At 39.2% G+C, this 21,712-nt stretch overlaps 1 protein-coding gene across 3 annotated transcripts in view; it reads right to left on the reverse strand.

Annotated features, from left to right (window-relative positions):
* ADGRB3 (adhesion G protein-coupled receptor B3) overlaps positions 1 to 21,712 on the reverse strand; it is a 509,374-nt gene that overhangs the window by 50,331 nt on the left and 437,331 nt on the right. For all 3 annotated transcript variants that reach the window (XM_039346725.1, XM_039346723.1, XM_039346726.1), the window contains 3 exons: positions 7,908 to 8,058; positions 6,344 to 6,413; positions 2,361 to 2,427 (listed from right to left, as the gene is read on the reverse strand). In XM_039346725.1, coding sequence (XP_039202659.1) covers positions 2,361 to 2,427; positions 6,344 to 6,413; positions 7,908 to 8,058 — 288 coding nt within the window. The remainder of the gene's footprint in view (positions 1 to 2,360; positions 2,428 to 6,343; positions 6,414 to 7,907; positions 8,059 to 21,712) is intronic.

Here is a 21,712-nt window from a genome sequence, read left to right on the forward strand (position 1 = left end):
TTAAATTAAGATATCTTGAATGTAGCTTTAATATTCTAAAAAAGTATACACAAATCTAGACATTAAATTAACACGTGAAAGCAGACAGGGTGTGAAAAAAAGAAGAAAGGGCAATGGGACACAACTACAGGAGTGGAAGATATGATTGTGTGTATGCGCATCTATATGTATATGTAGGTATGTGTTTGCATGTATATGCATACACAGCTACAAATGTGTTACTTGTACATTTATACGCTCAATTGTCTAAAGAGGCTTGCTCCAGTTTAAAAATAACACTTGTAATCAGAGTAGACTGAGCTGATGCCATTCATGTCACCTAGATAATTTTTATTTGCTTCTTTATAATAATACCTTGTTTTCTCCCAAAATATGCTACAAAGTGTTTAACCTAAGATTTTATAAATGAATGAAAAAATATATATTGGTAATTTTGAAATAAAGGCATATATTATTTTCTCTTATTGACATTATTCAAATGTTTGAGACAGTCAGGTAGATACTTTAAGGATGGATCCATTACAAAACAATTATATACTGTACATATATATATACATAGTTGTCTCTCTCTGTGTGTATTTCAGGACCAATTCAATTCCAGGAACTGGCAAAAATGGAAGGCAAATCTGTATTTCAAACATTCAGGGGACTGATACATATGCTGTGTATGATAAGTTATGTGTGTACATATGTATAAGTGCACACACACACAAGAAGAAGTTCTATTAAACAAACAGGTGAAGACTGGAAGCTTTTAAAATTAAATATCTTCTCACTTGGCTTAATATTACAAACAGAGGGCGGGAGGGGGCATTAAAAGATGATCTCATATGATTTTTCTTGGTGTCACCCTACACTACCTAATCTTTATACTAAAGCAAATGAACCCCATTTGGCATGGCAAGTTCTTACTTTAGGTTCAAGTTGGGCTGCAAATCTAAGTCTCTCTCCTAGAGAGAAAGCCCCATTAAATCCAGTGATAGGACTTCTGGCTAAATATGTTTGAGATGATCTCGCCAAGCTAAAATCCTCCTTTTGTTACCAGCCTAACATACGTAACTGGTACCCAAAGTGAGGATAGTTGGGCATCTCATAATAACAGCAGAGGGCTCTACTATTCCTCCTTTCCTGCATCTCTGCCAAGAGAAGATATAACCTGAACATGGATGAGAGATGTCAAGGAAGCTGCATCTTTAGCTGGAGCCACTGATGGAATGTCAGCGGTTTTGTTTTATCAGGTAGGTAAATTCAAACAGCAGTTTTGTGTGACCCTGAAATGACTGTGGCCTAAGGCATCCTCAGACAAATTACTCACCATTTTGCTCTTTGCTTGTACTTGGAGATTTAAGCACATGAAAACTAGGTGATTTATCTTGGGATAACTATTATCTTTTCGCAAACTGCTATTTGTGCTCAGACTGCCCTTTGCTCAGAAATGGCTGAAACTCTCTGTGTGCATTGAATTGCTTCATAATAAGCCTCTTATTTACAGTTGTATATCCTCTAACACAACAGTGGGAAGCAAATGACTATTGTTTGAATAAAATGACCTTTGGTCTCCATTCCAGATGGAATGGGCAAACCTTGTTTATTTGATTGAAACTAGACGACAAGAATAATTTAATACAGGGGTCCCCAACCCCCGGTCCATGGACCGGTACCAGGCCACGGCATACCAGCAACCAGTCTGCACAAACAAGCAAAGTCCCATCCGCAGGATGCAGGCAACACACAAAACCACGCCCCCTCCGGTCCACAGAAAAACCTCTCTCCACGTATCCGGTATCTGATACCCAAAAGGTTGGGGACCTCTGGTTTAATAGATTGACTCATTATCAAGTTTATGTCATAAGCAAAATAAAATAGAAGGTTTTTCACTAATTAAAAGAGCAAGGCTCCTACTGAAAAGTGGCTAGTTCAGACTTCATCTCCCTTATTCCCACGATGACAGAGGATTATGGGATTTAAAGTCTAATAGTTTTGTAGGGCACCTGACAAAGAAAAGACATTTTGAAAGGTATGGACAGAAATTTATTAAGGTGGGAACGTTTGTTTTTGTAATTAAAGTATTTGGTATAAACACAAGGTAGCTTCATAATACTAGAAATAAGTTCTGCTTGTATTCTAAATATTCTAACATTTTTTCTAGATTTTAATCTCATACAGAAAAAAATAGTACATAATCCTCTTCCACAAATAAAACTGCACACATATTAAATATATAAAAAGATGAGAACATTATAAAGTGTGTAACAAATTTATACAGTACAGTTGATTTAAATAAAAAAAGAATTCTCTTCTGTTTTTTTTTTCTAACTATCCATCTATCTATGACTATTGAAAATGCCAACAATATTTACCAGGACAACAGCAGCTGCAGGTCCAACAAAGGCATAGAGAAGTCCACCTTCAAGAGATAGCCAGCAACTGGAAATATTAAAAAAGAACTAATATAAATTAATAAGGTGTAGCATCTGTGTGTTTATCCATTGCAAAGCTTCACTGATTCCTTCTCTGTTAGATTTCAAGGTCCTTTCATCAAATATAGCAAGTATCATGTACAGTAATATTTTTTAAAAAATAATCTATTTTCACCAGTCTTTTTAGAAATACAAAATATACAGTATTTCATTTATAAGGGAGACTTACACTGTAGCAGATGATAAGGCGTGGCACAGAAGACAAAGCTTGCTGAACTGTATATGACCTAAGTCAATCTCTGCTTCATAGTATCATTGTTCCAGAATCATGTTTAACACTTTTAAAACTGGCTAAAGCAGCAGCAGCAGTCAGAAATTTATTCAGTCTTGAAAAAATGCAATTCACTTACAACTTCAGTCACTTTTGAGATCAGCTTCATTTTGGGTGGTCTTGTGAATATATCCATGCAATTTCATTGCCAGTAACACAGAAGTAATTTTCCACTACCTTCTTCCAGAATGTGTTTTCAACTTTTCAACTTTCTTGGTGGGCTCCTAACCAGTTCTGAGTTCAGGTTCAACTAAGCCAGGCTAAATGCTGCCATCTAGTTCAGCCCACACAACCATAGAGCTGACATTGTTACAAAATACTGTCTGCCACCTGTTAAGGAATCTGGGGGATTGTTTTATTTTATGTGGAATAATTATATTTGAAGAAAAAATAACCTGCTTGTCATCAGTTTGCATTCTCTGCCTTTTTAAAAAATTGCCCTTATTTTTTATTAAATAGCATTACAGTTTGAAGAAAATATATCTTATCTTTAAAGAAGTTTTTATAAGGATAAGGTGGGCAGGTTTTTAAAAACAGCCTTTAAAATTCCAATTCCAGTACTAATCCTCCATATATTAAAAGTATATATTTAAGGATTTAAACTAATGAAGGCTTTAAAGTGGTGTTTCTCAACTTTGGCAACTCTAAGATGTATGGACTTCAACTCCCAGATTTCCCAGCATGGCTGGCTGGGGGATTCTGGGAGTTGAAGTCCACACATCTTAGAATTACCAAGGTTGAGAAACACTGAATAGAACAACCACAAGGAAAAGGCAGGCCACACAAACTGATTTTGTTCCTTCTTTTTTACCCCACAACCCTCAGCCCACTGAACAAGGATTGTATTGCCGGAAAACAGAGAGATCTAGTTCCAATGCAAGATTCATTCACCTGATTTTGGATAATTTCCCACCTCTTACTGCATTACATTTGGAGGAGGGAACAATACTGAGGCCAAAAACAAAGAAAGAGAAAGATCAATTGTGTTTCATTTCCTAAAAAACAAAAACAAACAAACAACCCCCTCAAGGGATACAATCTTTAATGCATTTGGTAAGTTAACAGTGCAAACCTATCCGTGTTTACTCAGAAAGCCCACTGCGTTCACTCAGTTGATATCCCAGAAAGGTATATCTGAAATATATGGCTGTAGCCTTGAATTTATTCCGCATAAATATTTAAATAGCTCTTTGATGATAATTTACAATTCAGAACACTTCCTAACTTAAGACACCAAGGCATTAAATTGAAGTTATTAATGTGATGAAATCAGGCTAGTGAGTTCCACAGAAGTGCATGTACAACTCTTCACAAAATAAGGAGCTGTTAATCCCTTTAAACTGAATTGCCTTTAGGGAGATACTGCATCTCCCCCACATTTTAGGAACTGTCATTCTTTCATTTAACGGTTGCAAATGTGGTGAGAAACAAGCCATTTTTCATCTCTGGCAGGAGTGGATGAACTAAAATGCTAAGGTCACTTACCTATCAACCTACATCTTCATCCTATCTATCTATCTATCTATCTATCTATCTATCTATCTATCTATCTATCTATCTCAGGGGTGTCAAACTCACCACGTCATGTCACATGACGTGTCACGATATATAGCAACTTTTTTCCCATTGCCAGTACTGGGGTGGATGATGCATCTGGCTCGCAGGCCAGCAGTTTGACACACCTGATCTATATCTGTTCTGTTCCAACAAGTCAACCTACTCTGCTTGGTATCTGTTGTGTCCTGGGCTTGATGAGGAAACTCAGTAGGCCCAGAATTATTGCAAATGGTTCCGGGCATTCTAAAAGCTGTCCGGGACCAGACAGAGTGGGGCCAGCCTTGTGTGCATGCGCAAGGCGCAAAGGAAGAAGAACTTTTATTGGTTCACTCTGTCCGGGGTTCAAGCCCTATAAAAAGGCCTGCGTGCCTTTTGCTTTTTGCTTGGAGTTGGAGTAGGAGAATAAAGCATTGATTAGTTGTCACCATGTGCCTTCATCATTCGCACGCGAACGGAGAACACAACAGTATCCAATATAAAGATCATTATAAAACATAATCTCTAATATACCCCTCGATTTTCTACAAAATCACCCTAGATAAACCTAGTGTGAAAAAAGTCATGAAGGCATAACCCAGGCTGTCTATCCAGTCACTATCCAACTGCAGTACATATCAAGCACCTGTTTTAAAAGAAGTCTACTCATTGCCTTCTGGAATGCTAGGCCTATATATAGTTCCCAGCCTAATTTCAAAATAATTTTAGCAGAAGTCAGTTCCAGGCTCTGATAGAAGCTATTCCTCCCTTCTCTGTAACTTGATACTTTGAAGAAAGGCAGAGAAAGCTGTCAGAAAGACAGTTAAATAAAGTTGTTATGATCCTACTTCTTGCTTTAATGCTACCCACCCACCTAACAGATCAGCTTTGAAAGAATGATTCAGCCCTCAATTAAAAAGTAAAAAACAAACACCTTTTTGACCAGCTTTGATATAAGGTGGAGTCCTGACAAGCTTCTGATCCTTCCCCAAAACTCACAACATGGATAAATATCCGGATAAGTGCTGTTTTCATCCAAGGCTACAAAAGCTGATTGTGGGTGTTAATTCATCAGTGGCTTCTAATGCTTTCAGTCTTAACTTCATCTATATTTGATAGGATACTGGAACGAGTCCTTTTTCCATATTCACAATTATCTTTGCTCTGAGTGCAAAGGGACCAAAACGTTCCACTTATAGTTTTCATAACAGTCAAGCCCTTTCCCTTCCACCCCAAACCTTTGAAACAACAAAACAGGAAGAAACAAATGCTACACCAGTTACACAATGACTTACTCAGGCCTTTTTTTGGCCTCTTGCATTAAGCCATTTGATGTTGTTCGTATTAAGTACTTTGTTCGCATGCGAATGATGAATACACATGGCGAAGTTAAACAGCTCTTTATTCTTCTTACAACAACACCCAAACAATGGCAAAAGGCACGCAGGCCTCTTTATGTGTCCAGAGACCCAGACAATGGCAAACAAAGTAACAGAGCATTTTCGTGCCTTGCACATGCGCACAAGGCCGGCCCCACTCAGTCTGGTCCCGGGCAGCTTTTGGAATGCCCGGGACCAATACAACGTCCCAAATACCAGTTCGATTGGTATTTGCTTTGCTTGTTGTGTGCCTCTACCCATTGGGGTTTTAAAATCATGATATAATGCTAAAAATATAATGTCCCAAGCAACAATAATTCAAGAAACCATGACTGAGCAAGCAATTGCTTATTATATGCTGTTGTTCCAGTGTGTGTTTCCTTTTCTTTATGGTTATTCAAATTGAGCTGCCAGGCAAGGACAGGAATAACTGAAAGAAGAACCTACTTATCCTAGGATTTGTTGCCCATGAAGGTAAAAACATGTCAAATTCTACAGAGAGCAATTGACTATGTACGATTGTTTCCTGTCACAGATCCACATTTCCCTCTGAGAACTGGGGACTCTCAGGGTCCATCCTAGATCTGGATACAGCCAAATAGCCAAATGCAGGCAATGTGGTAAAGAGGAATGTAGGAGCTTTCCTTGAAAATAATATATATTATGATAGAATGACTTACTATTGAGTGGTTCCATAGCCTTTAGTCTTGGTAAAACCTATTGATATGGCCACGACCAATGCTGGTAAACCTGCAAGAAAAACTCCAATGTTATTTCCGTGTATACTTAATGACCTGCACATCTAAAGATCATCCTGTTAGACATTTCATACCCATAAGGTGCCACAAAACCTGTGGTTGGGGTTTTTCGTACAATGAAACTTAGGCACACTACTTTTCTATTCATATTCCTTTTGGTTCTTATGTTTATTTGTCATTCCCCAGAAAACAAGACATTTCCCCCATTTTTTCCTAAGGCCATCATATTGCCCTTGCTTCTGAAAAAAAAAATGGAAAAAACAGTGAAATTGGATTTTGAACTATTTCCTAATAAGATATTTTCAATAATATATAAAGAAGAATATTCAGTATCAGGAGTGAGATGATAGATCTGATGCTAATTTTATTGCCTCAGATCATTACAATGCCTATCTATACCCAGAAGACAAGCAACTACAGCTTGGGAGATTTTGCAACCAATTCTGAAGAAGTGGTTTGGAAGTCATGACAGTACAAGGGCAGCCTTTCTCAGCTATTACTTAAATAATTAAAACGTCTGGAAACCTTACAGATCTGGTCATTATTCTCAGCTCATTGATTTGTTCCCTATTTGGTTCCTATCTGTACCCTATTCTGGTATGTAAATGGCGTTACCTGGGCCAGAAACCTCTTTTCTTTGATCTGTTTGGTTGCCTTAATGTCCATATGGTTTTTGGCTTTCAGGACATAGTTATAATGGGTAAATAATTTCACCACTGTAAGATAAATAAGGTTGGATAAGGTTACCAGAGGTGGGCTAAAAGAACTGAATGCAATGCATTCAAATTGTCTGTATCTCTTTGCTGCTGTCTAAGATTAATCTGAATTTTTGCATCCCTCATCTGGAAGTTCTAGGAATAGGTGATCTCCAGCTACAGTTTTACTGTGGTTATCATTAGAATTTCTATAAAAGGATTACTTGTGAGAATCACAATTCTTATTGCTTTTCCTGCTTGGATGAGAAAAAACAAACTTCGTGATATAAATTATATGGAAATAATGTTTTCACCAGCATACCTCAAGGGTATCCTTCACCTGCGATTAGCTTGTCAACTACTCCTGTTATCCCATCATGCATTGTGACCAAGCCCATCACCAAGTCACCAAAACATTTGGTATAATATATAATGAAGATACAGCATAAAATTGGATTGATTTTGATTACAGATCCAGTTATGTTTTGAAAAGTCTACATGTTACCATGCTTTACAGAAAATATTCTTAAGACTATAAGTTACTGTATGGTAAACTCTAGTAAACTACGGAACATTCATCACCAGCCAGATCTTGAAGCAAATCAAGAATTAAAGAATATGCTTGCTTGCTATTCTATCAACATTCCAGTATTGATATTAAGTGTAGGGAGAGTACAACTCTCCTTACTACCTGCCAAGATTTTTGAAACAAGCATTCATATTCCAAAGGTTATTCATGTAAAAACATTAAGCTGAAAAAGAAAAGTCTCAGCTGAATAACAGGAGCTCACCCCATCCAAGGCATAAAAAGCGTTTCCTTATGAGCCGTGTCCTAATTTTTCCAGTGACAGCCATGTATGACTGCCACGCTTCGGTCAAAACCCAACAAAAGGAAGCTAAGAAGAAGAAATGTAAAAATGCAGTGGTCGTGGTACAAATGTTCTGTAGACAAAGGAAAAAGAATTGTAGTGAAGGGTCAGAGAGAAGAGGAAAAATTACACTTCATTAGTCTGGCTTCTGCTTTCTTTAAAGATAGATATCAAATAATACTATTATTATTAATCTGTGTAGGATACATGAAAATGCAGCAGTTTGTTAACAAAGGAACAGAATCAACATGTTTTTAATTCTGATACTTTTAAAATGGGGGACTTGGAGAGAGAAAGCGATGGAATGGAAAGAGGGGGTCTAATTTTTTTTTTTTTTTTTTTAAAGGAACATTATGCATGGTCCCAGATTGACCTTCATGGATTGCCTGGAAGAAAGCAGATAATCAGTTGCCAAATTACTTCCCCTTGAAGCACCATGTCTTAAGTGAAAATTACAAGCAGTGAGAGTTTAGATCAGGGGTCTTCAAACTTGGCCTTTTTATGACTTGTGGACTTCAACTCCCAGAATTCCTCAGCCAGCGTGCCTGGCTGAGGAATTCTGGGAGTTGAAGTCCACAAATCATAAAAGGGCCAAGTTTGAAGACTCCTGGTTTAGATGGTGGAAGGCCTTAGAAATTTCCCCTCAAAATGGAATAAGGTGTGAGTTAGTTCTGGTAATAGTAGGATAGATAAGGTTCACATTTGCCTAGGAACAATAGTGCCTGCCTTTCGTGCGCACCTTTTGACTAATAGTATCCACATTTAGGGTCTGTGTTAGCCAATTAAATTGTAGTTATTAGTGAATGCTGTGATTTTCTGACTGTAGCCCTTTAAAACCCACAGTCTTATAACAAATCCCTGCCCTTGTTGTGAAATTAATGTCATCAGTGTCCTTTTTGTTTTCCAGCTATTAAAGTTATATACAACTTGTGTTAATTGGAATGCACGCTGGGTTCAACAAACCCTGAATGTCCTGTCTGTCTGTCTATCTGTCTTTCTTCCTCTTATGTGGAAGAAGTTAGTCTCAGACTGAAACTCCCCAATCCCAATTTCCAGACCCAGGGAAAAAGAGCACATTGCCAGCCATCCAGCTAGAGGGTCCTGTCTGTTTTGGGACATTCTGATGTTAAGGAGCCTTCCAATGTGCAGTTTATCATCAGTATTTCTGAACTGATGCAGTATTTCCTTTAAGATTATTTCCATTGCCCAGAGAATGTGTGGAACAGCTCTGTCTGATTCAAGATTGCAGCCAAAAGGGATGCTGTATCTCTCTTTCTCTGCTCTATGGAAAAACAAAACACTGCATTGCCACTCTTATGTGAGAGAGGTATGCTCGTGACTGCCTTAAGAAAAAGCACCTGGCTTTGCATCCTGCAACTATTCAAGGATTTGAGTGGGCCAGTTAAGAGCTGAAACTCCCTCTTTTGACTTCTGTTTGTTTTATTAAGTCACAAGGCCAATAATGCATCTTCTGGTACAGAACAGAATGTCATCTAACAATCCTTTTTATGTCAATATAATTCAAGTGTAAATTTTTTTGGGGGGAAACATAAACGTTTTTGCTTTAGATTGCTTTTGATATACATTTTAAATAACCTCAAAGCCCAGATATCTGTTTTGTTATTTAGCTATCGTCTGTCTAAGCAATGCAAAAAAAAAAAAAAAACAACCCAAAGAAAAAACATTTATGAAATAATGACTCTATACATGTCAACTGCTGGTCATTTGACAGCCTTTCAACCAGGTGACAAAAGATTTTTTCAGCTATAATTTTGGCTTAATCAAACTACGGTATGCATAAGTGAGAAGGAATTTTCTACAGAAATAATCTAAGAGTATTAAGGGCCAAAATACAACCCCCAAAATTTGGTTGGCCTGATCCATGGATGGGCTTCTTTGTGAGTGTATAAAGTAGTACTTTAAAACAAATCCTTATATCCCATATATACTCATGTATAAGTCCATTTGCAGATAAGCCAATTCTCAACATTTTAACCAAAATACCATGAAAAATGGAAAATTCATGGATTACTCACAAATAAGTCAATTGTGAAATTTAAAATATATGGAAATTTTGAAGATTGTCTCATCTTTCACAGTCTTTTGGTTAAAAATGTGTGAGTTGGCTAATCCACAAATGGGCTTATATATTTCCCTACTTGGCACATAATAACGAACCCCTGATTGTGAAGAATATGCTATAGCATGGGATGTCTGTTTTATGTTACAACATAGAAATCTGTTATCAGAATTTGATCATGCATTGCTTTCAATTCCAAGGCCAAACAGTTACCTGAAATATAACAATGCATTTAAAAAAAAATATTTTTTTTCATGGATGCAAAGAGAGAGAGGTGTTTGGATGCCACAATTTAGCATAAGATACTGAAAGTGCAGGCCTTGTGCATCAACACACTTTCCCTGCACAGCAAGCATTCCTTTCCACATAGAGTACCACAATCAGTGACACCAATTGAATAACACTAGTATTTAGCACTAGCACTTAGACTTATATACTGTTCCATAGGGCTTTACAGCCTTCTCTAAGCAGTTTACAGAGTTAGCATATTGTCCCCAACAATCTGGGTCCTCATTTTACCCGCCTTGGAAGGATGGAAGTTCAGAATTGAACTCCTGGAGTGAGCAGTGAGTTAGCCTGTAGTACTGCATTCTAATCACTGCACCACCACGGAATAATCATCATCATCCTCATCATCATCCTCATCATCATCCTGCAAAGGTAGTACCAATAGTAATAGGCATCTTGGGTGCAATCCGAAAAACCTCTGGATTGCCACTTGAACACCATCGGCATTGTCAAATTCACCATCAGCCAATTGCAAAAGCCAGTTTTACATCCTGTGATGATACCTCTAACCCCAACAAAAGTCAACATCTGCCTGTCCCAAATCCTTGGGAAGGACTTGATAGGTGGATAAAAAGGTCAAATCCTTAATTTGATCCTATACCATTTAAGACCTTTAATATGTAACCTGGATAAATTTGACTAATAGGGTCAAACTCTTTAACCTGCAAAATACTCTGGTGTCTGACCCTTTTGCTACTGAGGTTTCTGAACTCCTCCATTTGGGTAGCATTTCAGATGTTTAGCCTGGATAAATGTTTCCTCCAGAAAGAGTAGAAGAACCCCAATGAATAAAATGGTGGTGCCTGTTATTCTTCCCTAGCTAGTATAAAGGACAGTTAATAGGTTGATAAAAATGACAAATCTAGTCTAAACATCTGGCTGACTGTATGATGAACCATAATAGCAATAGCAATAGCGATAGCACTTAGACTTACATACCACTTCACAGTGCTTTACAGCTCTCTCTTAGCGATTTATAGAGTCAGCATATTGCAACAATCTGGGTCCTCATTTTACCGACCTCAGAATGATGGAAGGCTGAGTCAACTTTGAGCCGGTCAGGATGAAACTCCTGGCAGTGAGCAGTGAGTTAGCCTGCAACACTACATTCTAACCATTGTGCCACTATGGCTCTTAATCCAACAAAACTGTGGCTGAATTGGTAAAAAAAAACAAGCCATATTTACAGAGGTGTTTGCAAAGTTTGGCCAAAAAAATCAAGATGGTGTCCAGACAGGTGTGATCCAAGCTTGGCCTGTTTCTTATGCATGTAGCACCATCTTACTTTTCTGACCATCGTTATGAACACATATGTATGCTCCAATTATGCATTACAGTTTGCATTATAGAACTATTTATCATTATTGCTAGCATCAACAACACTGTAATTTGCACAGTATATTAACTTAAGGGTCACTGAAATCAAAATAAAACCTTTCCAAATTGATGGCTTCAGTAAGAAAATGCAAGACTGGGCAGCCATCATTTAACAAGATATATGGGTGGATTAGATACCCTTGTACCCTGGCATTGTACTATGAGTTGTTTGTTATGCATACAGAGACAAAACAGTTCTTGACGGTTTGCTTTTTTTTTTTTAAAGCCAAGTATTTCTCCAATGTTTCATTTTCTGATGTCCCAAATCAGCTTCAGATCTAATTATATTATGAAGTGCTACTTGGCTTCCTAAACTCAAGGGCAAAAACTGATGAATCTGCAAGCAGCACAGGTGTAAGACCATGCCTTCTCGTCAGGCACACCGAAAATCTAACAGTGCATATTAAATATAAAATTCTCATAAAAATTACAAGTGTATTTTGATATTCACACAGACACATCCAGGCACAGGCACACATATTTATTCAAATTAAGTAGAAAAGCTGCAGCAAGGCAATAAATAAAAGAAGTCAATTTTAGCATTGTTTAAGAACTAAACTTTAAAACAAAACAAATTGCTTTTCTGATGGGATAATGGTGATGATAGCAAACAATCCTGAAAGTCATAAGGAAGTAGCAAAGTAGATTGTAGTGATGTGTCATCTCCAAGATGTTAACAGAATAACAGAGTTGGAAGAGACCCTGGAGGTCTTCTAGTCCAACCCCCTGCTCAAGCAGGAAATTCTATACTATTTCGGACAAATAGTTGTCCAATCTCTTCTTAAAAACCTCCAGTATTGGAGCATCTACAATTTCTGGACTATGGTTCGTGTTGCTGAACCACAACTCCCAGAATCCTTCAATTCCATGATCCCAAGTGGGGCTGCTGGGAGTTGTAATTCAGCAACTTCTGAATGGCCAGATGACCTGATGCAAGAAAAAAAAAGTACAGTGAAAATTCTTTTTTTGCAATGCTTTATTAACTTTTTTTGATAATGGTTCAGCGTTCCAGTTATTTATTTATTCATTAGATTATAATCCTGTCTTTATAAGTCAAAGCGGCACACACACACACATAATACTCCTTTCTCCCCCTAGTTTCCTCACAACAACAACCCTGTAGGTGAGTTGGGTGGAGAGAGGGCGACTGGCCCAAGGTCACTCAACTGGGTTTTCATGCCTAAGGTGGAACTAAAATTCACAATCTTCTGGTTTCTCGGCCAGCATTTTAATCACTAGGCCAAACTCACTCTCTCTTATAGTCAATAGCTGACAGATTGACCATGTACAGTATCTTATTACAGAAATTTCCCATGCTGCTCATTCTCAATTGAATGACCATCGTAGACGCTTTTCAATCTTGGCGGCTTTAAGAGGAATGGACTTCAACTCCAAGAATTCTTCAGCCAGTATTGCTGGCTGGGGAATTCTGGGAGTTGAAGTCCACTCCTCTCAAAGCTGCCAAGGTTGAGAAGCACTGCTGTAAAATATAGAAAAGTTTTGGAGTAAGTATAAGTCATCCTCCCCCCAGACTTTTCCAAACACTGCTTTTATAACTGAGAGAAACATCTACTTTGCAGAAGTAATATTGATTACTGATGCTAGGCCAGTGGTTCTCAACCTGTGGGTCGGGACCCCATTTGGGGTCGAATGACCATTTCATGGGGGTTGCCAAACAACGCAGTCCGCCATTTTTTCCCCTTTTCCTTAGCTGTGCTACTCCCTTTTATTCTATTGGCTTTTGAAAGCCAATAGAATAGACTCTCTTGAATAGAGTCTAATTCTATTGGCTTTCAAAAGCCAATAGGAATTGTCCAGGCTGTCTCGGCCCTGCTAAGCCCGCCAAAAGTCCCATTCTGCAAACGGTGCTGCAAGTTGTCTGCAGCGAAGGCGAGTTGTCTGGAAGCTTCCACCCCTCCCTGCTGAGCAACTACTAAAAATGTAAGTAAAAGAGGGCCAGGGGTGGGAGGCCGGCGGGTGCAGGGAGGGTTGCTGGCGCGCGTGGGGCCCAGCAGATGCCTTACCTCAGTTGGGCTGGGCCAGCTGGTGGCCCAGCCGGTGGTCGGCCTGCGCCATCTCTGCCGCTTGCCAGCTACGCCTCAGCCAGCGCAGAAGGCGGCACCACGCATGCGCGGCGCTCCTGGGCAGGGAAAGTCCTTGACTTATGACCGGTTGGATAGTCCTTGACTTACGACTGGGTAGTCCTCGACTTACGACCGGTTGGGGTCGCGGCATTAAAAAGGTTGAGAACCACTGTGCTAGGCAGAAAACATTCCTAGTATGTTTATTCCCTACCAGTCTCATTTAGTTATATGTCAGAAAATCTGGTCTAGTGAATCACTGAAAATAAAGGATTTCAGAGAAGTATTTCGTGGAAGTCTTACACTAGTTGAGCCACAAGGAAACCAAATCATCTGGGTGTGAGGTTCCTGCTTTCATTACTTGATCATCCCTCTACAACTGCCTCACTTCCATTAATACCAAGTGAAAGACTCTCTCTGCGGACCTTTTCATTAGTAATGTATCAGTCATTGCCCACTCTTTAAAAATTATCAGAATATATCCACCCCCCCCACACACACACAGTTCAAGAAATTGTTCATACAGGTTTTCTTGCTCACAAATATAGAAGAAAATTTTGAAAGGCCTTCTGTGTCCAGCTATGATTGCAATGTCAGATTAATGTGAGAATTCATATTGAGGATTTTGCTTAATCTTTAGCATAGTCATTCTTTATACTACAGCTGCATATTAATCCCCCTGAAATTAGGGACAGAAGTCTTATTGACTTTGGCGATTAAGGACTTAGGGCCAACATCTTTCTGTAAATTCTGGGATTCAGTGGCAGAGGAAAAGATCTGTTGCCCTCAATTTTCTAAGTGGATTATTTTCATTTACAGGAAGAGACAAGTAAGAATAATGAAAAGAGTCAATACAAAGAAGTTTATATTTGCACTGATCTTCAGAAATGGCCATGGAGTCATATTTACTATTGCTAATTTTTCTGTTTAATTATTTTATCATGGTAGCATATTGTGCTTTCTGTTTTGTCCTGTGCAATATAAAAAAAAATGTCCAAATAAGGAAAGACTCAGAAACAAGAAACAAAAGAATCCATTCATGTATTACAATTATTAAAGTTGTGAAAAAATAAGATCCAATCTTCAGATCAAACCTAGAATGCAGATATTTCTAAAAGTATAAAAGATTTAAAAGAGACTACATGTGCAGGTTCTGATTTTATTCCTTGTAAATATATTTGAAATACATTCCTACATGCAGTTTTGTTATCAGTAATAAGTGGAAATATTGCTTTTCTTAATGAGTACTCAGATAGTAAGCACCAAAGATTCATAAATAAAAAAATCCTAAATGTCGCTTATTTAATAAGAATTTCTCTTTCTACATACAAACACAGACACACACAAACACAAATGCACACACACACACAAACACAAATCTCGAATCTTTTAAAGTTATTTTCAGCAAGCTTCTTTTGTTCTGCAGCAATTATCCTCAAACTGCTATTCCAAAAACATCAGAATTCCATCCAATGCCATCTGTTGACTTTGAACTTTGCCTGTTCACAGCACAGCTGGAGGTACACACATAGAAAGAACTTTTTTCTGTAGCCACAATAATGATTATACTTGTTGTCACTCCAGTTTGTTGTCGTTCGTGGTTTGGGTCTGGATCTCTTCTCTTTGCCAGGGGAAAAAAATTGCTTCTGACTCAATTCTGTTTTTTCCCCAAAGGAATTTCCAAAGCTTGGGATAGCTTTTCTCCATCAGTCAATGGAGAGCTGACCTAATCAACTATATCAGTGGTTCTCAACCTGTGGGTCGGGACCCCATTTGGGGTCGAACGACCATTTCACGGGGGTCGCCAAACAAGGCTGTCTGCCATTTTCCCCCCTTTTTCTTTGGCCACGCCCCTGGCACCCGGTGATGTATAAGTGGTTGGGGTCACCACAACATGGGGAACTGTATTATGGGGTCGCGTCATTAGAAAGGTTGAGAACCACTGAACTATATGGACTTTCTCCCAAGGAAAGAAATAAGCTCCTTAAATAAGCAAACACAACTAATCTCTCTCTCTCTCTCTCTCTCTCTCTCTCTCTCTCTCTCTCTCTCTCTCTCTCTCTCCCTCTCTCTCTCTCTCTCTCTCTCTCTCTCTCTCCATTAGCTCAGAAGAGATAACCTGAATGAATATCTACAATCTGTAATTCATTCAATAGAGTTGTTATCTGAATTTCCCTTTACAATTTTATAAAGGCTAAAGATGCAATTTTCCACATAAACCTAGCAGTACTATGTACAATTTATTTTTTCTTTCAACATCAAAGAGTTTTCCAGTAAAAAAACACTAAAAAAGAACTAACCTAAAGTGTCTAGCTGAAATATCACCAATCCAATCATTTGGATTACTGAAAGCATACCGATCATGCTTTGGCTTGCATTTTAATCACATACAGTATAGATGCATGTACTATACTTCTGTTAAAACAGAACTGAGTTTTATTCACACACGCACATTCTCATATATAGGGAGAAATTTTGGTTTATTAAGTTACAATAGTTTGTATAAACTGAGCACAGAATGCGAATTGCTCCATTATGCTGGTCTGCATTAAAGAGAGACATGGCTGGGCTGCATTTTGCATAGCAAAAGCACCACAGTGTTTTTTCAGCACTCTGTAGCATTGGAAGATAATGCTTTTCCTTGTGTAGTTTTAGGAAGATGGTGATGAAGAAATACTTTGCCTAATGAGGGTGGGGTAAAATTATTCCTATCTATAGGGGCCTTGGCTACCGTGCAACATAGGCATGGGTAGCATTTAAAGTGGGTTGTATTTTTGTTTGGGGAGGGCAAAGAGTCCTCCTTGAAAGGCAAGACTCTCAGTGCGGCACAGATTCTCAGGCTTAAAGTCTCCAGCAGCTTGTTCTGTCAGTTAGACTCTCACAGCAAGAACTGCAAGATCTTTTTTCATAAAACATATTTTCCCCCCTTTCAAAATCTAGAAGGCTATCATGTTTTAGCAACAACTGTGTTTTTTTTTTTTTAAATGCATGGCATACAGAACAGAAGCCAGAATAGCTTTAATCATCTTGATTTTCAACCTCAAGATGATTTGGGAAATGTATTCATTATTAGGCTTTGGCACATCCAAGTGCCGTAGACCATTTTCTTCTCTGCTTGATGATTAACGGTAAACTTTTTCCAAACCCAGAAAAAAGTTAAGAGGAGGAAAAGGGCTGCAACTGGGACATCTTTCTGAGTAACTGACCAGTTAAATATATGTTATGGTGGGACACTATGGTGCTGGCCTCCTCAGGAGAATAGAAGTTCTTCAGTGGGGTCAAAAGGCACACAGTGCAGCAGAAAGTACCAGCATGTCTATATTTACCTGCTAGATTATGCAAAAAACATGAGGTTCCAGATGGAAGAGTGATTTTTAATTACATTGTAGAGTCATCTGATGGTAGCAATTTTGTTTCTTCTGACTGAAGGTAGCTTTCTTTGGAACTGAGAAATGTTAGGCAACCACAATGGTTTGCTTTACTGGGAGTTCAGGTGAGTCCAGATTAAGAAAGCTGTACTCTTCAAGAGACAATTGTGTGGCCATGAGCCTTACTGCTTTCTGTAACATAGTTGAAGTATGGCATTGTTATTCTGGGTACATGCTGTAACAATATACGTAGCCTTATCTTCAGAAAGGTCTGAAATGTTGGTGTTGGTGAAAATAACATGTATGTGGTAGTAAGAAACAGAAGAATAGAGGGTGAGAGAGTCAAATCAGTTTCTAAATCTCCTGCTTCTTCAACTAGAACTTCATTTTTTTTTTTAGAAAATTAGCCTACTGTAATTTAGTAACATAAAGTAAAGGCATTGGAAGATATGCACAAATGTGCTTACAATTTAAACAATTTGGTTGGTTCCTTCTACAAACTCATGACTGATCATAGAATTGTAAAATGTTTATCTTATGTTACAAGCGGCATGGAGAACGGATAGAGGAAAGATCCAGGGCTTTTTTTTGTCATAGAACGCCCAGAATGGAGTTCTGGTACCTTTTTTGGATGGAACCTTGTAGGGTAGGTATTGAGTCCTCGGCTTAATGGCGAATAAGCACAGAGCATCTCGTGGTGTCAAGAAGCCTTTATTGTTGTCTCTTCTGCTCCGTTAGAGCTCTGAGGCATGCAGGCCTCTCTGCCTCTCTTAAGAACGCTTCCCCGGACCGAATAGCAACATTTGGCGCGCTCCGCGCCTCGCGCATGCGAGCAAAGCCGGTGCCAGCCAGTCTGGTCCCAGGCAGCTTGCAACTGCCCGGGACCGTTGCAATGTCCCGAGCCTGCCTTTGCAGGCTCAGGACACAACAGTAAGCAAGGCGGGTTGTATGACGTGTGTGAGTTCTGGCACCTTTTTTTTTTTTTTTTTTTTTTACAAAAAAAAAGCACTGGAAAGATCAATATATTGTTACTTAATCCTGGGTTTGTTACTTCTCTCCTTTGGTTTTCAACACTGTGCCAGAAAAGACACAATAATTTGTTGTGGATGATATAATCTTTTAGAAATAATATTGTATCAATATAATAGTTTAAGACTGGACGAATAAATAGGAATGCAACCATATCCAGTGAAATTGTAATTGTGCAGAAACTCACAGTACAATTTTCATTAGTTCTACTCAGCTAACTGGGTAACTATGGACCTGTTATTCTTACAGGATAGCATAAATAAAAGTGATGAGGAACAACCTGCAGTTACAGGTGGGCTAAACATACATTTTCATGAATTGAATGTAAAGGAAATTCCAAACAGATGAATATTCTCATGAAAGTCATCAGAATCAGGCTGAATTTCTTCAACTCAACAATGTCCTGCTAAAATGAACTTGTAATTTATGGCTATGATGGCTAGATAGGGTGATTTACAGAAAGAAAAGTATTATAATGTAACTTTAGAGAGAGAGGTTAAAATATAATTGCATTTTTCAACTGCTGGGAGGAATATCAGAAGCCACTTCTTTGTTATGTTCTTTTTTTTTCTATTTGTCTTCAATTCTTTTCTTTTCTTGCAAATTTTGCTTTCTCTTTTCTTTTTTTATTCCCTGCTTTATGTTAGTTTGCATTAGTTTTAATCTTTTTTTTTTTAAAGTTCCAATAATATAGAAACATTTTCCTAATGAGCACAACTCTTTTACTAGTGAGTTCATGCAGAGCACCATTGTTATCCTCCCCAGGGATTGTTCTTTTACTGAAGATTTTGCTTAGCAGTCTCGTTGATCCCTTTGATCCTTCAAAACAATTGTTTTGATCTCTTTAATCTGGATAACTCTAATTTATAAGAACCACAGGTTAGAGGGATCAAGGTTGTAGCTAAGGATTATGTGTATTTGCTATCTCAGGTAACTTATAAAAATAATAAAAATAGTATAAACAAAATCTAATAAATAACATGAATATACAGTGTGCCACATCTAGTTGCTAACTAAAGTTTATAGACCAGCAAGTCATGGAATGTGATCTCAGATTTCATGAAGACAAAGAATAGGGGTAAAGGACTGGATTTGTTTTCTTTCTGTTTTGCTGCTCCCTTATGGCTGTTTTGGTCTTTCTCCTTATTTGATCTCACATTGTTTGTTCATCGTTCTTCACTAGGCGCTAATCAATTGCAAAACCCTGGTGAAATTTTCCTTCCTTCCTATTTATTTTTGTATTTATTAAACAAACTTATATGGCCGCTCAACTCACAGCAGCTTACAACATTAAAATTCCACAACATAAAAATCACACTCTCCCTCATGGCAGCAGCAACACAATCCAGACAACCACTTGATCAACTTCATCTCCATTTGAAGTTCCTAGGTCTGCTGACTAAACCACGTCTTTAGAGCCTTTTGGAAAAGCAGCAATAAAGAAACAGGATTTTTTCCCCCAAAGTATAAAATCCACATTTCAACAAAGTTTTTCTCTTAATATGTGCAAATGCTGGTTCTGAGTATTTGTCAGTATAAAAACAATCCTTGATTTTCCAGACCTTCATTCTGTAGACCAGTGGTGGCGAACCTATGGCACGGGTGCCAGAGGCAGCACTCGGAGCCCTCTCTGTGGGCACACGTGCTGTTGCCCCAGCCTTCCTTCCCCCCATGATTCCCTCCTCTCCAGCAGCCCTCCTGAAGGAGACTTCCCCTCAAGCATGGCCCACGCGGAGCAGCGCAGCCAAGGACATGGCAGCCAGGCAGCATAGACAAGATTCTGTCCTCACGCCCCACCATGCAGTTGATGCTGCAGAGCACGGTCAGAGGGTGTTGCCACCATAGCACTGCTGAGCTGCCTGGGCAATCTGTGGCGGGCCCTGGAGGCAGTGAGTGGTCCTGTGGGCAGGCGGGGTGGGGATGGGGGGCAGAGTGGGGGCAAGGCCAGTTTTTGGGCACTTGGTCTCTAAAAGGTGCGCCATCCCTGCTGTAGACTGTGGCTGCAACAGACTAATTCCTTTATCCCAGAATTTACCTCCAATATTCCATGGTTATACCAAAGCAGTTTGGACAGTTTGCATAACTTACTTCATCTGCATCCATGTACGTAATTTGTAATTTGTGTAATCATAGATGTTTTTATGGCCATTTGTGTCATTTGTGTTTGTAAGTGGCCTAGAACCACAACATGAGAGTGGCTGGATCAAAGGGATTTTAAAATAAAACTAAACAAAAATTAAATAGGATTGGCAGCCACATTGGCTTTCCAGAATTTTCCAAGACCCCAGATGCCACCTCTTCTGTCTTCATTTTATAGCTGGGGGCATCTGGTTGATCATGTACATAGTTCAAGAGGCTTATTCTACTAATCCCTTTATTTTTCACACACACTCTCTCTATTTCATGCAATTATATATACACACACACAAATATGTAAACACACATTTTTCTGAGGCAAAAGGGCATTTATGCCTAAGTAAAATGTATGCCAATCTAAAGGAATGGATCAAGGAAGAGAAGGGAATACAAGACCAGGCATAAGAAAAGCACTATAACATGTTTGGCACGTGCATATTTGGAGACCACATTGAATCCCTATTCTGATAGATAGGGACTAAACTTTTACCCAAGACCTTGGACAGCCTTAGGCCCTAGACCAGCGGTTCTCAACCTGTGGGTCGGGACCCTATTTGGGGTCGAACGACCATTTCACGGGGGTCGCCAAACAATGCAGTCCGCTATTTCCCCCCCTCCTTTTCCTTAGCTGTGCTACTCCCTTTTATTCTATTGGCTTTTGAAAGCCAATAGAATAGACTCTCTTTAATAGAGTCTAATTCTATTGGCTTTCAAAAGCCAATAGGAATTGTCCAGGCTGTCTCTGCCTTGCTGAGCCCGCCAAAAATCCCATTCTGCAGATGGTGCTGCAAGTTGTCTGCAGTGAAGGCGAGCTGTCTGGAAGCTTCCACCCCTCCCTGCTGAGCAACTACTAAAAATGTAAGTAAAAGAGGGCCAGGGGTGGGAGGTGGGAGGCCAGCGGGCGCAGGGAGGGTTGCTGGCATGCGTGGGGCCCGGCGGGTGCCTTACCACCCTTGGGCTGGGCCAGCTGGTGGCCCAGCCAGTGGTCACCCTGCGCTGTCACTGCCTGTTGCCAGCTATGCCTCAGCCAGCGCAGGGGGCGGCACCACGCATGCGCAGCGCTCCCGGGCAGGGAAAGTCCTCAACTTACGACCGGTTGGGTAGTCCTCGACTTACGACCGGTTGAGTAGTCCTCAACTTATGACCGGTTGGGGGTCGCGGCATTAAAAAGGTTGAGAACCACTGCCCTAGACAAATTAGTACTCAACAGAAACAGCATGGTAGTAACTTGTCTAGCACTGTAGTCTTGGATGTAGGCTACAACACCAATGGAAAAGAGAAAATTCATAATCAAAAAGGAGTATAAGGGATATACATTTGCGTAATGGTACATGCTATAACCATAAAGACAAATTTAGATTTTTTTAA

Source organism: Crotalus tigris, unplaced genomic scaffold (genome assembly GCF_016545835.1).
Source record: "Crotalus tigris isolate CLP2741 ecotype Arizona unplaced genomic scaffold, ASM1654583v1 scf7180000018016.4438896, whole genome shotgun sequence".
Taxonomy (NCBI): domain Eukaryota; kingdom Metazoa; phylum Chordata; class Lepidosauria; order Squamata; family Viperidae; genus Crotalus; species Crotalus tigris.